Raw genomic sequence first — 19,234 nt, 5'->3', positions numbered from 1 at the left:
CTTCCTTGCTCCTTCTCCATCGTTCTCCTGCGCCTCGCTAGTGAAAGAGCAGCTGCTTGGCCTGCCTATTACGCGAATACCGTCCTCCGTCTGGACTTCAGACACTCCTTGCCTCCTCCTCATCCTTGCTCCCTCTACATTGTTCTCATGCTCCTCGGTAGCGTACGCTTAGGTCTGCGGAGGGTGGGTTTCATGAACACCCCCTTCGGTGAGGACCTCGGGTTCTCCATTGCTCCTCGTCATCCTCGCTCCCTCTACATCCTTGTCATGCTCCTCGCTAGAGTACCTTTAGATTTGCAGAGGGTGGGTTTCGCAAAAACCGCCGTTGGTGAGGACATCAAGGTCTCCGTTGCTCCTTGTCCTCCTTGCTCCTTCTCAGTCTTTCTCCTGCGCCTCGCTATTGAAAGAGCAGCTGCTTGGTCTGCCTATTACGCGAACACCACCCTCCGTTTGGACTTCAGACACTGCTTGCATCCTCCTCATCCTTGCTCCCTCTACATTGTTCTCAACAGCCTCGCTAGTGAAAGCGCAGCTGTTTGGCCTGCCTATTACGCAAACACGGCCTTCGGTTTATGTTCCTCGCAAGCGTAGGCTTAGGTCTGCGGAGGGCCGGTTTCGCGAACACCCCCTTCGGTGAGGCCCTCGGGCTCTCCGTTGCTCCTCGTCCTTCTCGCTTCCTCTCCTTCGTTCTCCTGGGCCTCGCTAGTGAAAGAGCAGCTGTGTGGCCTGCCTATTACGCGAACACCGCCCTCCAGTTGGACCTCGGGCTCTACGTGCCTCCTCGTCCTCCTTGCTCCCTCTCTATCATTCCCAAGTGCCTCGCTAGTGAAAGAGCAGCCGTTTGGCCTGCCCATTACGCGAACACGGCCCTCCGTTTATGCTCCTCGCTAGCGTATGCTTAGGTCCGCGGAGGGCGGGTTTCACGAACACCGCCCTCTAGTTGGACCTCGGGCTCTCCGTTGCTCCTCGTCCTTCTCGCTCCCTCTCCTTCGTTCTCATGTGCCTCGCTAGTGAAAGAGCAGCTGCTTGCCTGCCTATTATGTGAACACCGCCCTCCAGTTGGACTTCAGACACTCCTTGCCTCCTCCTCATCCTTGCTCCCTTTACATCGTTCTCAAGCGCCTCGCTAGCATACGCTTAGCTCTGTGGAGGGCGGGTTTCGCGAACACAGCCCTCCGTTTGGACCTCGGACCCTCGCTCTCACGGGCCCTGCTGGCGAGCCCTTAGCTTTGGCGAGGGCGGGTTTCGCGAACACCACCGTCTGTGAGGAACCCAGTACCTCCCCCCCCCACACACACACACACAGGAGGCAGTGAGGAGGAGAAGGAGGTTGTTGCTACGCCTACGTCGCGAAACCAGGGCTCATTGTGTGTGCGCCTGGAGCAGCTATGGGGAAACACATGGGACAACCAACCAGTTTGGGGCCATGGTTTATTCAACGTGTATTTTCAGTTTGGTTTAACTTGCTAATCTGACATGAAAGACTTTCCTTTAATGTCCCTTAATTTAACCTCTTTTTTCTTTCTCCCTTTCTTAGCTTACTGAAAATGTTGCCGACCAAAGGCCGGATCCAGGGATGTGTGCTGCTTGTGCTACTCGCGTTATGTGGGCAAACTGCTCGCTGTCAACGTCGATACAAAGGTAAAGTGCAATCCCAGGGTTGTGTGCTGCTTGTGGTACTCGCTTTATGTGGACAAACTGCTTGCTGTCAACATCGATACAAAAATAACAAAAGAATAGCCTAGTGTAACGTAGTGTTTTATTTTTTATTTTTTTCTAGAATGATTCAAATGTTACCATCATTTCCCCAACCCCGCAGGCTCTGTGACCCGTGAAGAACTGAGACTCCTTCTGGTCGTTAAAACAGGATCGGGAAAGAGTGCGTCCGGAAACACCATCCTGGGGGATGCGTACGCTTTCAAAGAGGACGTTTCGCCCGAGTCTGTCACCGACAGCTGTCTCAGAAAAGAGGCAGAGGGCGACAAACTGGTGGGAGAGGATGTGGTGAAAATCGGCCAGCTGCGGCTGGTCACAGAGTGTTACATAGGAGATTACTGAGATTCGTTTGTCACAAAAGACTGATTCTTTCAATGCACGCATCCTACGGTGATATTTTTATCATGTATTCACAGCCACCGGAGGCGCTGTACAGCACCGAGCGCCTGAAACACGGACAGTTTGTTGATATTGTAATCAAAAATACAGCCCCGGGGGGGTGGGGCGTTTTAAAAACGCACCCCCCTATTGCGCATGTCCCTAAATGATGCTTACTGGATAGGTCATCATTTCCCTCTGTGGCTGCCACTCCCATTTCAATTTTTCTCCTAGTTTCGGGCAGGCTCTATGACGTTCGTCCACAGGAGGCGCTGTACAGCACCGAGCGCCTGAAACACGGACAGTTTGTTGATATTTTTTCATGTAACCTTTTTTTTTCATGTAAACCTGTTCTTGACATATCTACTGAGATTCGTTTGTCTTGAAAGGCTGATTCAACCCCGTTGTTGACTTTTATTTTGCCTTCCACATTGCCTCAGTTGTATCGTGAGTGTAATTTCAAATAAAATAAAATAAAACTCAGAAGCGTCTGTGTGTTGTATTCTTCTTCTTCTTCTTCTTCTTCTTATTATTATCATTATTGTGATTATGCTTCATTTTCATGTACTGGGGTATCAGTGACCCCCATGCTGCCGCAGCAGCTTCTGTGCGTGGTCCCCAAGTGCTACGTTTTCTTTCCCGATCCCCTGACGAACCCATTAGAATCGCTCTGGGGCAGTCTTCGACCCCAAATGATCGTTCTGGTTTTTTTTCACATTTTCATTCACCTGTCTCTACTGAGGGTGGGGTACTCTGGGACCCCCGGGGTCTGGGGCTGCCCCGAAGGGGAGCACAAGGGTTAGAATCGCTCTGGGGCACTCTTCGACCCCAAACGATCGTTCTGGGTTTTTTTTACATTTTCATTCACCTGTCTCTACTTTGGGTGGGGTACTCTGGGACCCCCGGGGTCTGGGGCTGCCCCGAAGGGGAGCACAAGGGTTAAACAAGTACATTTAGACGTGATTTAAAAGATTGAATAGAGTCTGATGCGCAAATATCAAGAGGAAGATTATTCCATAATTTGGGTGCGGCAATGGCAAGGGCACGGTCTCCTCTGGTCTTCAGCCGCGACCTAGGTTGCACTAAGAGCAGTTGGCCCAATGATCTTAGTGCTCTCTTAGGGCTATACAGACACAGGAGATCAGCTAAGTAATCAGGTGCCATATTATTTAGGATTTTATAAGTAAACAATAAAATGTTAAAATCAATTCGATATTTAATTGGAAGCCAATGTAAGTTGGCTAGAACAGGGGTGATGGAATCATACCTTCTAGTGCCAGTTAAGAGACGTGCTGCGGCATTTTGGACCAACTGCAATCGCTGAAGGAGGGAAGATTGGAGGCCCAAGTAAAGAGAATTACAATAATCTAGTCTTGAAGTGATGAATGCATGAATGTGTTTCTCTAGATCTTTGCGTGGTATATAAGGTTTAGCCTTAGAAATTTGGCGTAGTTGGTGGAAGCTGGTTTTTTACCACAGTAGACACCTGTTTATCCAGTCTGAAGAAACTATCCATGAAAACTCCAAGATTCCTAGCAGCATCTGTGAGGTGATTAGCAACAGGCCCAATTGTACCAGTTAGTTGTCCCAGAGGCATATTTCTATCAAAAACACTAATTTCTGTCTTCTTTTCATTTAAAGTAAGAGAGTTATGTGATAACCAGTCTTTGACATCCCTCAAACAATCAAACAGAGGATGTAGTGAAGATGAAACATCCCCAGTCAAGTGGAGGTAGATTTGAATATCATCAGCATAGCAATGAAAAGAGACATTATGTTTTTCAAAAATGGAGCCCAAGGGCAACATGTACAGGGAGAACAACACAGGACCCAGCACCAAGCCCTGGGGCACACCACAGCGAAAAGGGGCAGAAGAAGAGGAATATTTTCCCATCGTGACAGAGAACGACCTCTCAGAAAAATATGATTTAAACCATGAGAGAACGTTTCCTTTAAGGCCTACTGCTTGTTCTAACCTTGCCAAAAGAATATCATGGTCAACCGTGTCAAAGGTTGAAGTCAGATCTAATAGAACTAAGACCGCAGAGCGCCCAGAGTCAGCGATTAGAAGGAGGTCATTGAAAACCAGTTTTGGTACTGTGATGCGGTTTAAATCCAGACTGGAATTTATCACTCATACCGTTTATCTCTAAATGGGTCTGTAGTTGCTGAAGCACTATTTTCTCTAAAATTTTTGACGTGAAAGGGAGTTTAGAAATCGGCCTGTAATTTGCTAGAGTGTTATGATCAAGGCTGCTTTTCTTGATAACAGGTTGCACGACTGCATGTTTAAAGACAGTCAGAACACAGCTAGATAACAATGATGAGTTCATTAAAAATAAGATACAGGACCCAATTGTATTCAATGCATCCTAAATGATACCAGAGGGAATAATGTCATGCAAAGAATTTGAGCTTCTCAGGTTATTAATTATTTCCTTTAAATTCGAGAATGACACCGGTTCAAACTGTTGAAAAACCGTTGAACATTCGGAAACTGGGGCTTGATTTACTGCCGGAGAATGTGGTGCCCTTAATACTGAGATTTTATCTATAAAATGATTTATAATTTTTTCGCAGAGAGCCAGGGAGGCATCCATTGAAACATCAGAGCAAGGATTAACCACTGAGTTAAAGATTTTAAACAGAACTCGAGGATTGTGACTATTAGTTGCAATGATGTTCGACAAAAAATACGTTTTTGCCATTTTGGCAGCCTTCTGAAATTTAGATTGGCTCATATGCAGAATGTCAAGTTACACCTGAAGTTGATCTTTTTTCCATCTCCTCTCAGCTCGACGACATTCACGTCTAAGAGCGAGGGTGGATTCATTTAGCCAGAGTTGGCGAGAGGTTTTAGGGCGTTTAGTCTTTACTGGAGCTACAGTGTCCAAAATAGAAGAGCATGTGGAAATGAAAGAGTTGACTAGGCCATCAACCGAGAGAGCTGCATTACTAATGACATCATAACAGGTAGAGTTAGCAAAGGCCGCAGAGAAATGGGCAACAACCTCAGGATTAATAATACGCGATAGGCACAGTGGACCCTCAGAATTCAGTTCCATATTGCATAACTGAACATCAAACATGACTGGGAAATGGTCCGAAATCCCAGCATCATTAATGTCCGTGATGCAAATATCCAGTCCATACGACAATACCAAGTCCAGCGTATGGCCTTTAATGTGGGTTGATTTTCTCACTCACTGAGTGAGATTAAAAGAGTCAATAAGGGCAAGGAAGTCCTTAGCCAATAGGTCTGCCTCACAACATATATGAATGTTAAAATCACCAGAAATAAGAACACGATCATAATTTAAAAAGAGAAATCCTAAAAGATCAGCAAATTCACGGATAAAATCCTTGTTGTGCTTCGGAGGTTGATACACCACCACACAGAGAGTCTGGGGGGAACCGTTCAGCTCCAGTAGTTGTACTTTGAAGCTGGAATACGAGGCAGGAGACAGTTGCCGCACTCGGAGTTTACTTCTAAAACCGAGGCTAGCCCTCCACCCCTGCCCACGGTCCTAGGAGAGTTAAAGAAAGCACAATCCAGAGGAAGAAGTTATGAAAAGGAAGAGGACTCACCGGGGCTAATCCAAGTCTCCGTTAGGAATAGGACGTCCAGCCTTGACGAGAGAAAAAAGTCGTTTACAACGAAGAACCTAGTGTTTAGCAGAGCCATTCGGAGCGTAGTCACATTGACGCTACTAGGAGCACTTCCAGCCAGCGAAGATTGCTATAATCCACACCTCCTTCAGAGACCCGCTTCAGCTCCATACAGGTGGGCACTCAACTGGTAAGACCGAGTGGGCTTGCTGGCCAGCATAGCGGATCCATCGATGATGACACAGTCTAAAAGTATACTGGGAGGGCCGCAAGAAGTCCATGATGGAGTGGTAATTAATCACTTCATGTGCTTTATATAGGCTTTAATGCAAACGCGAATACCACTCCATTTACCCCGTTTCCTATGTCGTTTCTTGTGTGGTGGAAAAAAAGGCAGGTAGTATATGGAAGCGGAAGCATCCGTTCGAGACTGGGAAAAATTCCCTAAGTTCCAATATAGATCTGGCTTTTGGTGATTCAAGGGTCGAAGATTTAAAAGAGTTTGTCGATCGTAGGCAATTAGAGCAGTAACATCCAGAAAGCATATAGAAAATAAAAAGGCAAAGAGTAAGCAACACTCAGGAAGACAGATCCAGAGTGTTGCTGATCCATAACTCAGCAGTTTATCTGGATAAACATGTTATGAGAAAAGATTCTGACAACCAACTTAAAATTGGTCCTTTTCAGAACAAAAAATGACGTATCAGACTTGTCAGAAGCACCTTAAAAGTAACTACAAACACATCGAATTATGAAATCACAATGCAGAGTGCATACATGCACCGATGTGAAATACGAGGCGTTTCCCATGAACTGTTCCCTGCTGATTCATTTATTTTATATGCAGTAACTTCGGCAGTTCCCTTACTTCCTAAGGTGTTGCCCCATGCATAGGTTTTGGATTGGTCTTCATGACATAACCGTGGGACCAAACAAGAGTACACTAGCTCATGACCCTCCAAGGACAGAGTTTGTCAGCTCTGTCTCAAACCAGGGATCTTATACACGTTAGTGAACAGGTTAACGACTACACCATAGATTTTACAGATAACAGATATCGTGGATAGATTCAACCACTTCTTGACTTTTTTCTCCCAAACCCAAACCATAACAGGTTCCCCCTTAGTTTTTGTAACAAACTGAAAATTACACAATTATTTAGACATTTCAAATCCTCTGTCTTTAAAAGCAACTTGGAAACCTTTTATTAAATCTCTTATTACAACATTATTGCAAAAGGATGTATGTCTCATCTGTTACATGAACTTTAGCTTGACCCTCCATTTGTCTGCTGACTGCAAAGTCTGTTTATCACACAGAAGTGATCACAGAATGACACACACACACACACACACACACACACACACCCATCCCCACCACCAAATGTGTATTTTTTTGCGAGAATCTACAGCGTCATCATAGTCAAACCTCAATTCATGTCATTTCCAGACGGGGGTTTGATTCCCCCTCAACCCAAAGGTGTATTTTCTAAATTTCAGTGTTGCCTAACATGCATGGCCTAAGACAACGTGTGAATTGGACAGACTGGTATCAAATAATCTGGATTGCTGGACATTCCATTCAACAAAAAAAAAAAGAAGTACTGAGGGGGAAGTACCTCTTACGCTGCCAACATTACTGAATCATTTGTTGTTGCGGCTTCTCTATTACTGTGTGTAAACTTGTATGGGCTCAAATTGTGGTCATAAATATTTTGTACTTGTAAATCAGTTTTGTACTTGTAAATCAGGATTTGTATGTGTAAAAAGAATTTGTGTGTGGACTTGTGTGTCCCTTCAAGGACCTGAAGCTCCATAAAGCGCCCCTCGGACAGCCAAACCCATCTGTTCTCTGATTGGATAGTTAAATTTGTGATTGACATGACATTGACCAATCAGATGAAAGGAAGAAAAATGGGGTCAAAATTCGTACTTGTAACTTGAAACTTGAGTGCAGAGTTTGACACTTATTCTTTGGCTAAGTCAGCACACAAATCTTTTTTACGCACACACACAAATTCTTTTTACACATACAAATCCTGATTTACAAGTGCAAAACTGATTTACAAGTACAAAATATTTATGACCACAATTTGAGCCCATAAACTTGTCACCGAAAAGCAACAGATTAAATAAAAATTCAAAATATATAGTGATAATAATATGAAGAAGGATAACTTCTTACTATTATTGGTAGTGGTAGAAGCATTTTCATTATATATACAAGATTACTACTATATGAAAAATCATTTAAAAAAACAAAACAAGCAACGACTTCTTATTGAATTATTAAACATAGAAAATTATGTCAGAGTTTATTTCCATGGTGTCAATACCAACCCATATTATGGGTGGGGTAGAAAATATGTAACACACTAGCTGCTTCTAGGCCAAAAAAATCCCCTTCAGATAAGCTTTTGTATACTAAAATACCCTGAAGTATAGACAGTGGATTAACACAATGTAATATGTAAAAATGTAAAAACTACACTCACAAATAAACACTGAAATCAGAGTAAAACTAATTATAAAAGACAAATACAAATTCCCACTATGTGGATGTACATATGTGTATGGCTCACTCCGGCAATCCGGCCCTGGCGTCTGAGCGGCTCCCCGTGGCTCTGGGCTGGCGTCAGGCTTGTCGAGGCTTGCGGCCGGAAGCAGCGCCGCAAAAGGATTCCTCGGGCTCCATACTGAAGCCCTCACCTCCTCTCCACCGAGCTGCAGGTGGCGGCTGACGCTCCGAGGGCACCCCCCTCAGCCGCAATGCTTGCGGTGCCAGCAGCGGTCCTGCCGCCAGGTGGTCCTCCGCCAGCGTCACCGCTGTGGTCCGGACCGGTGGCAGCGAACCCAGCGGGCTGTGATCGCCGGCAGGCCCACCATGCACTGTTCCAACATTAAACGGTTCAGCAGCAGTGCCTCCTCCTGCGTTGGCCCCGGACGCAGCCATCTCGCCGCCGCATCAATGGAAAAAAGAAGACACATTAGGATCTGAATTCTCTCAGTTTTATCAAACTCAAGTAAAACTGGAACATAGTGAAATGCATCTCAATCTGTTTGATAATATCCAGACTGTAAAAAAACCCAACAACAAACAAACGTAGATTTTACTGTAAACCGCTGCCAGCTGTGGTTGCCAGAAATGCACGTAAAATTACGGGTAAAACATTTTCTTCTTTCACAAGATGGTTGAATATCCAGGCTGTGCTGGCTGTCCATTATATTAACGGCAAATCCACATCGACCCAAACGACTAGTACAGCCAATGCGGTGAAGGTATGTCTCATTGTCAGCATTCCCGTCAAGATCAACTGGAAGGTCAAAGTTCACCACCAAAGACACCTGTTCCACATCAATACCTGCAATCCACATAAGCGAAATAATAAGTAATGATGGACAATGGGATCAACAATGGTTAAGTGATCTACACTGGCTGACTGTTAAAGAATGTTTTTTAGACATTTTCTCCACTGATAGATTAAATAATAAAAATTGTAATAAAGTGACTCTGCCTCACTTTAAAATAGAAGGGTCCACCTCCAGCTCTACCACCACTGATCTCAATCATTGGCAATCACTGACATTCCCTCCCAGGATGAGTTTATTTTAAACTCTCACTCAGTAGCCTTCTGACCTCTTGAGCACACATTCATGGTCACAAGCACTTTCACTTTGCCGCTCCTGAAGCGTTCAAAGACAGCAGCTCGCTGCTTCACTGTCATGTTGATGGTGTCATCAAGCTGCGCCTGTTTTGGTCGAAAGCATGGCAGCAGCTGCAAGCAATAACATCTGCAAATTATGCCAGGCGACCGTAATAGCAAAGAGACAAAGCACTTTTGGAATATGGGGAAAGCCAAAAACTGCCCTTCCTCTACTTCCGTACCATTGATTCATGTTGAATTCCCTCGCAGCTGCTCTATTCCCATGTTGTTGCAGTATATTAATGACTAACCTCATATTGTGGATAGATTATCTCAGTTCTTCTCCTGACTGAAGTTTGGTCCATTCATAGCATCCTTTTTTTTTTCTCTTCGCCTGTCCCTAAAGACCAACCGCTATTGACTTAGCCTGATATATTTTCGTACCTTGTCAGTGGAGTCAGCAAATACACGGCGAACCAATTTCGCAATTATAAATGTCTGGAGGCGCACATCCAATTCACCAAGGGTTAGGTACAAGATTTGGCTATTTTAAGCGTCCACGTTGGGAATTCGTCCTCATTCAAACAAAGGTAAGTCAGCTTGAGTACTGCGAGTAAAATGCGTTTGATTTCCCTCCGAACATTCAGATTAGTGCAAGCATAAATTCATTCATGAGGGGAAATTACAGTGAGAACATGTTGAGGCTCTGTTAGATGGATAACATAGTGAGTTCAGTGTTGATGTGACATTGTCCTGAAGGACTTAGTCATTCTCTATAGTTAAAGAAATTGCACAAATTAATTCATATTTATTATAAATAATCCTAATTATACATCTTGCTGTTTATGTCCCGTGTAACTAAAAATACGTTCTATTTTGGTTTTATACATTGATTAACCCTAGAACACTATCGCTATAAATAGTAACACGATCACTAGTGCCGGGTGATTTTTACCCGATATAATATAACCAATGAAAAGTAATCAAATATATCAAAATATGACAACACATGACAAATTAGTGTTGTCTTCTTTTACTTTCAACTGTGCCATGTCTAACAAAATGAAAAATAAACCTCCTAAAACAAAATAATGACTCTGGAAAGCTGGTCTTTGGTCCACCCATTCCTGGGACATTTGAGACTTCCGTGGTGAAGGCACATGCTCCTCGACACGCAAACAGCTGGAGGAGAGAGAAATCATGTAAATGTATTTTCTCGGGTATAAATCACCCGGCGACAGTGTTCTAGGGTTAACGACCTGCAGAATCTCCTTATCACATTAAGTGATTCATAATTATCACTTGAAGTCGAACTTTATGCTTTCTCCCTCTTGAAAGTGATTACATCCTTGTATTACATACTTTAGGTTCATTTTTTGCTTACAGATTTTTAAAAATTACATGTATGTGCTAACTTTCTAAACACTTCATTTGTTACATTTATGATAAATGGATTTGAAAGTAGATAAAACACATTTGTGTCGACCTTGGCTCATTAAAGTTCTTGTCTTTAAATGAACTTTGTCTTTGTATGTTTCAGGTACTGCACTCTCAAAGACTGAATGAACCAGCATTGCAGCCATGGGTCATTGTGAGCATCAAAGGAAAGGTTGAAGACGCCCACTGCACCTGTAAGGCCAGAGTCGCGGAGACCTGCACCCATGTCGCTGCTCTTCTGTGTAAAGTAGAAGCAACAGTGTTGATCCGTGGCACAAGGACTGTTACAGATAAACCTGCATACTGGGTTTTGCTGGATAATATGACCAAGATAGAGTCAGGGGTTGGTCATAAGATAGACTTCTCCTCTTCAGCTGCCCAAAAAAAAGGCTCTCAATCAAAACATAAACAGACCAGTGACAGGTAAAAGAAGCTATCCTCAAAAAAGAAAAATTCCACCTGCTATTGTGGAGAAGTTGTCTCAACTGATGGGAAAATATTTCTCTAAGCATATTTCTGCTCTGAATAACCCATAATGTTTTATTTAGTGGGTCTACATTTGTGCCTGAAGTGCATTGCCATGTAAATAATTTGCATTTACTGAATATGTACTTACTAAGTAACACTTCTTGATGCATTCTCAATCATCCAGGAAAATAAATCTCCAAAAGTTGATTCTGTTCATCTGGACGTAGCGTTTTGTGGGAGAACCGTTTCGTCACTCATCCAAGTGACTTCTTCAGTCTCAGCTGACTGCAGGTTCCCCCAAATCTTATAAACAGTACATTTGCATAATGACTGAAACCAGCCCACTGAAGGAACAATGGGCTGGGAGGTCAGTTCCTTAATCATAATTATGCAAATTCTCATGACCATTGATCAACAACCACTGACCAAAACCCACTGATCAATGGCCATGAGTGCCATTCACAGAGAGTTGGGGAATGGCTGCAATCACAGCATTGTAAGATGGCGAAAGATGTACCCTTAGGCCCCCTCCTCAATTCAGAGATGGTCAGCTGAGACTGAAGAAGTCACTTGGATGAGTGACGAAACGTTTCTCCCACAAAACGCTACGTCCAGATGAACAGAATCAACTTTTGGAGAACTAAGTAACACTGTTCAAAAGTTGAATAAAGAAACAAATAAATTTTTGCCTTTTTTAAATTAAAACCACTTTGTAGAACATCACATTAGTTACAATGTAGAATCAATGTCATGTGTAGTTTATGAAATGACAAAATGTTCACATAAAATCACGACAGCATTTATTAAATAATATCACCCACAACTAGCATTCTGTAATTTACTGTCTTTTGAAAACTTATCTACATATACAGCACAAGACTTTTAAGAGTATTTAACAAGAGCATTTTTCCCTGGTTTTACTACCACACTGGGGCACATGTTCACCAAAACAAAGCAAACCTTTGCCATCGTATCCAAAAGGGTCACCTCTTCACCCTGTCATGGAAGAAGTAATCTGATTGACATGGTGGTATGTAGCATGTAGTTTGAAGCAGGGATTTCGTAGTGCCCCATGTGTAGCGTGGGAACCCAGTTAGGATTTGTCTCATCCATTCCATTGGCTGGTTTGCCTGCAATAATGGAAAACAATTAACAACTCTATCAATAGAATGTATATCTACAAAATCACTCATTAGGTTGTTTGTTCGAATTTGCTATGACCTCAGAACCCTTTGAAAATAAAACTAATAGGCTATAAAGAGTAATATGAACTTATTTAGAACTTACCTGAATGAAAATGTCTGGAGCACACCAACAAATATCTGGGGATGGTAGAGAACTGGGTATCAGCTCGCCTCACAGCTGCTATCCAGGCTAGATGCCTTCTTTTGGTAAAATCCGATACATAAGCTCCCTATTGTTGCTTCCAGGTGGGGAAAGAATAAAAAGAGAGCCCATTTTCCGGCTTATTCCCTTCCCGATAGTGCGATCTAACATTAAAACCGACAACACAGCAAGTGCAAACCATTGCTGATGCTTTCGCTCCTTTAGCCCTTTGTTTGGCCTGCTAAAATGGCGCCTCAGCAGTCACGCCCCTTCCCGTGACATTAAGCGCCAAAGCCCTGCAGCCAGATTCCAGGGGGAGATAGAGTCGTTTTGGCTTCATTTTTGGGGACCTGTCGCGACGTCCATGTTATTGAGTGAAACACAAAGATGTGACTTAAAATTGTAAGATGCTTGAGAAAATAAAGGGTTTTAAATTTGAGATATTTTTAAATCCACACAGGATTGAATTTAGTTATCGCGTTATTTCATGAAATATCGCGAGATGTTCACAAACCCACCCCTCTGCTCCGCACATTTTTTCTTTTCGGTCCACTGGATTAAGACACTGGATTAACACACTGGATTAAGACACTGTTAGTGTCATTGGATGAAGAAAAATTTTCTATACTAAGGGTAAGCACGTTTTGACTTAATTTGAATCCTTAAGTTTAAATGAAATGTTTATAAAGTTAGGATGATGCAATGTATGTCATTAGTGAAGTCCTGCTCACGTTGCCTAGCAACCATGATACTAACCGCGGGAAATGTTTCATACACCTTTGTTTAACAGAAAAGAGAAAGGAAAAAATGTTTTTGTTTATCTGTTTGTTTATGTATGAGCTTTGTTTGATTTGATAAGTATCTGAGGCTGAGACCACAGGACTGTAAAAACATGATTGTTGGGCTTCATTTCTTTACTGAACAGTCATTTTAAGATTAGCTAGTAAATAACAATTAGCTAATGTTGTCCATGAGACTAAAGTCACCACACTTTGGTAAAGTAGATATAATATGGCCAACATTATTATATTAATCATTATTACTTATTACAGCAGTGAACTCGAACTCTGTGTCAAATACTGAGCTTCAGTAAAGATTCAAGTTGCACTTATTTATATTTCCTATCACCTTAAATCTTCATTCAAAGAAAAGTATCTTTAACAGTGTATATATAGACGTATTATATATAAGAGACAAATATTGTTCGTTTAATATTATGGCATTACTAAATTTGGCTCATTGCTTACATATATGTGTAAAAAGAAAATGTATGAGTTGTGAAAACTGTTTCTGATAAAATGAACAGTAGACTGATATATTAAATATTCCTTTATTGGGTGAGAAAATCATACCATGTCATAACTGCTTTAAGTCATACATATTAGATATCAGAGCCTTAAACAGGCTGACTTCTGCTAAATGGGTCAAACTGGGCAGAAAGTATACAAACACATAACATTCCTGGAGAATATGATGTAACACTATAGATCAACTTACCTCAAAATATATAAATTATATAAACAATTACAGCAATATGATGTAACAAACACAGCAGTACTCTGCTTCAATGATGACTTGAAATCTGTTTGGCTTGACACCACTGAACAGAGGCAGCAATATAATATAGCTAAAATTAACAATGCAGTGAATCCTGCTTGTGCAGTGATATTCAGGACTGCAAACCGAGCAGCATTTACTGACTTTCAGCTTGTTGTTTTTGTGGATATAATACTGACTTTAATTATCCATAAAATCATCACATATTCTGTGAGATTAAGGTCAATTATTGAACGGCACATATTCTTAAGTAAATGAAAACTGTTTTGTGTGAAAACTATAACTTTAATGTCAGCCAAGCCAATTTACTCAGGAACAAATAAAACACTGAAGAAGCCAAACAATAACATTTTTAAGTTATCTAAGCGACTTATATATCATGTTTAACCTGAGTGGGTCTAGCGATCCTTGACCTCCCACTCAACTATCAAGCTAGCGGGGAAAACAGCGGTCTCTGATATTGATTTTATTGGTCTTGATTTTGTTGGTTATAATGTACATTCTTTAATCCATCTTGCTCAAGATGGACAACAGGTTGGCAATGCTCTTGCTGATGGTTTTGGGCCTTGCCCATGATGTTGCCAGCTCCAACCACCCTTCTCCACCAACGGCACATGCAACTAACATCAGCAGTAACGGCACCGGAAGGATTTTTCCGCTTCTTCATCTTGACTATGGAAAGGTTCAGATTTCATTTGAGGTTGCATTGTGGATCCTGCTTGCTTCTCTTATGAAATTAGGTGAGTCAGATTTTATGTGAAAGCTCCATGTGACCTGTCACTATGAATTCAGCCTTTTCAGGAAATACCTGTGTTACGTTATTAACCCAAATTCTACAAGTGGCTAATGCGTACCCAGCTTAATATCATTCTTTAAGTGTGTGTGTGTGTGTGGGGGGGGAATGCGTGTATTCATGATCGTTTCTGTTAATGAGAGTGTGGGGAGTGAGTGGGAGGAGGGTGGGGTGGGCTGCTTTTAACCATGTAAAGCACTTTGTGCTACAGTTTTTTTTTTTGTATGAAAAGTGCTTTATAAATAAAGATTGATTGATTGATTGATTGATTGAAGTGTCTCCTACTTCAGAGGTCTGATTTAAGAAGATCAGACAGTTCAGCCATAAAAAAGTGAGAGAGAGAGGGTGAGAGAAAGAAAAAAAAAACCACGGCTCTCGATAAGGAGCCGGCTCCCGTCGTTCACGTCAATGATCCGGCTCTAAGAGCCGTTATGTTCGCGACTGACACATCACTACACAACTCCCCCGCTGCCCCGCCCTCTCCTCCCTGTGCAGGCACAAACGTAGTGCGCCCTTACTCCCAGCAAATGGGCAATAGAAAACTGATCGGTGCCAATGCCATTCCCAAAATGCGCTGGCATGACAGTTTTTTGGGGGGGGTTTTTGGGCGATGCCCATGATTTGGTGGTACTTTATAATTGGAAACCATCCTCTGTTACCATTTGTAAACTCAAAAGACACAACGTCGTAGTCTCAGCAAAAGTTATGTAATAATAATAATAACAATACATTTTATTCGAGGGCGCCTTTCTAAAACCCAAGGTCACCTGACAAAGAGAAAAGATATCAATAAAACAGTAGATTAAAATAGATTCTAATAAATTAAAATGCAAAAAAAATACAAAAAAACAGTGAAGCTGTTGAAGAATTGGAGTAACTGGGAGTAATATGGTCTCTTAAGGATTACGAGTTATGATGTCACGGGGAGTGCAGGTTTTGGAGGCTATTGTATTTACAGTAAAATAAATAAACATATGATCAGATTGGGGTAACAAATGGGCTTTACAGTGCGTGGGGGTAATGCCAGAACAGCAGACCAAATCCAAGATATGACCTTTAGAATGAGTAGAAAATGTTTTGTATTGTAGAAACCCAAACAAGAAGTAAAATCTCTGGAAAGAGGGATTTTATCATTGTCCACATGGATATTAAAGTCACCAACAATTATCACATTTGGGGAAAGTACCGAGAAATTTAAGGGATGCGAGCTCCCTTAGTCTTGCGATATGACAGAAGATTAAATTGTAATAAGAAGTTGACAACATAATAAAAGTGCTGAATGTCACAGCTGATTTCTCATGCAATGGGGTTGACATGTTTGAGTTTGTTTCTTCAGTGTAATCTCTGTAAGGCAGAAAACGGTAAGGTAAATTTTAGGGAGTGTCCACAAAAACTGTTTCGTTGTTTGTTTTTACTCATCCTTTAACCAATAAACCACGACAAAGCATTTTATTCGCTTAATATCCATTTGCTTGTATTTTACACATGGAACTGCGTTTGTTTTCTAGTTGACAGTGAGCACAGGTGGTCTATACAATAAATACAAACCTTCTGCTGCTCTGTGCCAATAGTCATAACTCATATCATGCCCTTGTTCATGTTTGCTGTTTCCTTACATGATATTGCCTCTTCTTTTGTTTCCATCCAGGGTTCCAGCGGCTTCCACATTTATCTACCCATGTGCCTGATAGGTGCCTTTTTATTGTGGTGGGCTTGATGTTCGGGGGACTCTTTAGGGCCGGTGGACAGGAAGTCCCACAAATCGTCCAAAAATTATTCTTTCTCTGCCTGCTTCCACCCATCGTCTTGGATGCTGGCTACTTCCTGCCCATCGAACCCTTACTAGAGAACCTGGGCAGAGTTCTGTTATTTGGCTTTGTGGGTTCCATTTGGAATGCCCTCTTTGTTGGGGGCATTCTTTATGGAGTGTGTAAGATTGGCAAAGGCAGTACAGTACTTACCAACACAGGTCTACTGCAGTGCCTGCTCTTTGGATCCATCACATCAGCAGTGGATTCTGCTGCTGTATTTGAGAAGATCCAAATGAAAGAAATCTTGCACATCCTGCTGTTCGGCGAGTCAATCCTGAGCGATGCTGTAGCTGTGGTGAGTGACCGAACTGGAGTCTAAGTAGCACACCAGACTGATATATATGTATGAGAAGCAGACATTTTTCTGGCTAAAGTGACACTGGCACAAGTCAAAAATATATACCACACTCACACATTGTGCATGCTTATTTTTTTTCCAACCTATGTAACCATACATAGGTAGTACTTACCAACACAGGTCTACTGCAGTGCCTGCTCTTTGGATCCATCACATCAGCAGTGGATTCTGCTGCTGTATTTGAGAAGATCCAAATGAAAGAAATCTTGCACATCCTGCTGTTCGGCGAGTCAATCCTGAGCGATGCTGTAGCTGTGGTGAGTGACCGAACTGGAGTCTAAGTAGCACACCAGACTGATATATATGTATGAGAAGCAGACATTTTTCTGGCTAAAGTGACACTGGCACAAGTCAAAAATATATACCACACTCACACATTGTGCATGCTTATTTTTTTTCCAACCTATGTAACCATACTAATCTTGACATTTAAATAATGTGATATACTTTGTGAACTGTGGTCTTGGATTTCTGATTTGCTGTAATATTTGCATTTTAATTCATACAATATGTAACCAGCCCAGAGTTCAAATTTATTTTCATTATATTTCATGAAAGAAGTGCTTCACAGTGAGCAATACATTCTGTGCTTATCCCTTGACTGGATTTTAACTGCACCTTGACTGGTTGATTAAGACATTAGTTCATGTCCTTATCACCTGCCAGTCTCCTGTTTCTTAAACTATTTGACCAATATCCATTAGTTCATATCTTTTTTTGTTATTCAGTTTTTCTTCCCTCTTTCACTTTCCCTCTCATAGGTATTGTATCATCTTTATCATGAATTCTATGTTACTGCCTCAGTGACATTCCTGAAGATCTTCCTGGGAGTCATCGCTTTCAGTTTAGCTGGACTGGGTGTCATCCTAGTGGGATCTTGCTACGGCATCCTCACTGCCTACACCACACGCTTCACCTCCAATACGGGCATCGTTGAGCCTCTTGTGGTTTTTTTGTATTGCAACATGGCCTACCTGTCAGCTGAGATGTTCAACCTCTCTGGCATCATTGCGTAAGTTTGTTCAAGTCAGCTATATAACAGCCCACAGAAACGCCAAAGAAATAACACATTTTCAGATTGTGTTCTACATACAGAGTAGGGCTGGGCGATATGGACTAAACTCCATATTGCAGTATAATTTGAAGCATGTGTGGTAACGCTATATATTGTGCTATATTCTTTTCTTCTCTGTGTGTGTGTGTACATGTATATATATCAGGCCTAGGTGGCACTGGTGCGTCTAACATTTTTTTCTTTGGTGCACCAGCACAAAACTTAGGTGCACCCCAATTTTTCAACCGCATTGCTTAAAACATGTGTTTTACATGTGCACTTTTTAAAAAATTACTGTCCATACAGACAATATTGATTTGTAAATGATTAACTAACTAACTCCACCGTGCCCGCTTCATACTCTGGGGGGGAGGGCTGTGGCTCCCCACACCCTTTAGCAGATCGTTACATGGAGAAACCTTTTGAACTTAAGCGTGCTCACACACACAGGCGTACACATGGGTCCTTACGGTGGCCCCTAGAGACAAAGCATGTACAAACTCCAAAACACTTACAAATTCCAAAACACATGCAAAATACAAAACACGTACAAAATACAAAACACATGCAAAATACAAAACACGTACAAAATACAAAACACATGCAAACTCCAAAACACGTGCAAACTCCAAAACACGTGCAAAATACAAAACACGTGCAAAATACAAAACACATGCAAAATACAAAACACGTACAAACTCCAAAACACACGCAAACTCCAAAACACTTGGAATTTGTAAGTGTTTTGGAGTTTGTACATGCTTTGTCTCTAGGGGGCCACCGTAGGTCCTCGCTTACACAAACTATATCTACCTTGGCTGCTACCTTAAAGCATATTGTGCACTGTCGGTCCTGCGTGCTGCTCAATAACACTCAATATTTAGTATTTACTGTTACTTATACGTATCTAGGTTGTTCTCTCTATGTTGTCTTATTTTCTTGTTGTTTGTTTTTTCTTTTCTTCTTTTAACAGGTGATCCAACGGATTTTCTCTGTATCTTCTTTTTTTTTTTTTCTTTGCCTGTCCCATTTGGTTCTTTAGCCGTCAGAATTGTTGTCTGAAGACCAACAAGGATACCAAATG

The 19,234-nt window shown here is 41.9% G+C and overlaps 1 protein-coding gene across 1 annotated transcript; it reads left to right on the top strand.

Annotated features, from left to right (window-relative positions):
- The first annotated feature begins 14,612 nt into the window (after window positions 1-14,612).
- LOC109199919 (Na(+)/H(+) exchanger beta) lies at window positions 14,613-18,457 on the top strand. Its single transcript, XM_025904544.1, has 5 exons — window positions 14,613-14,874; window positions 16,576-16,896; window positions 17,217-17,353; window positions 17,858-18,108; window positions 18,317-18,457. Exons 1-5 carry the CDS (start codon window positions 14,658-14,660, stop codon window positions 18,339-18,341), a joined length of 951 nt encoding a protein of 316 aa, XP_025760329.1. The 5' UTR covers window positions 14,613-14,657; the 3' UTR covers window positions 18,342-18,457.
- Window positions 18,458-19,234: the final 777 nt, after the last annotated feature.

This window comes from Oreochromis niloticus, unplaced genomic scaffold (genome assembly GCF_001858045.2).
Source record: "Oreochromis niloticus isolate F11D_XX unplaced genomic scaffold, O_niloticus_UMD_NMBU tig00002428_pilon, whole genome shotgun sequence".
Classification (NCBI taxonomy): domain Eukaryota; kingdom Metazoa; phylum Chordata; class Actinopteri; order Cichliformes; family Cichlidae; genus Oreochromis; species Oreochromis niloticus.
The sequence above is the reverse complement of the archived record's forward strand: the minus strand, read 5'-3'. Positions and strand labels throughout refer to the sequence as shown.

What these genes read in the sequence shown, in the direction of transcription:
- LOC109199919 (XM_025904544.1), top strand. Translation starts at nt 14,658, where the DNA reads ATGGACAACAGGTTGGCAATGCTCTTGCTGATGGTTTTGGGCCTTGCC. An exon ending in TGCTTCTCTTATGAAATTAG is followed by an intron (nt 14,875 to 16,575) that starts GTGAGTCAGATT and finishes GTTTCCATCCAG; the next exon opens with GGTTCCAGCGGCTTCCACAT. An exon ending in TGAGCGATGCTGTAGCTGTG is followed by an intron (nt 17,354 to 17,857) that starts GTGAGTGACCGA and finishes TCCCTCTCATAG; the next exon opens with GTATTGTATCATCTTTATCA.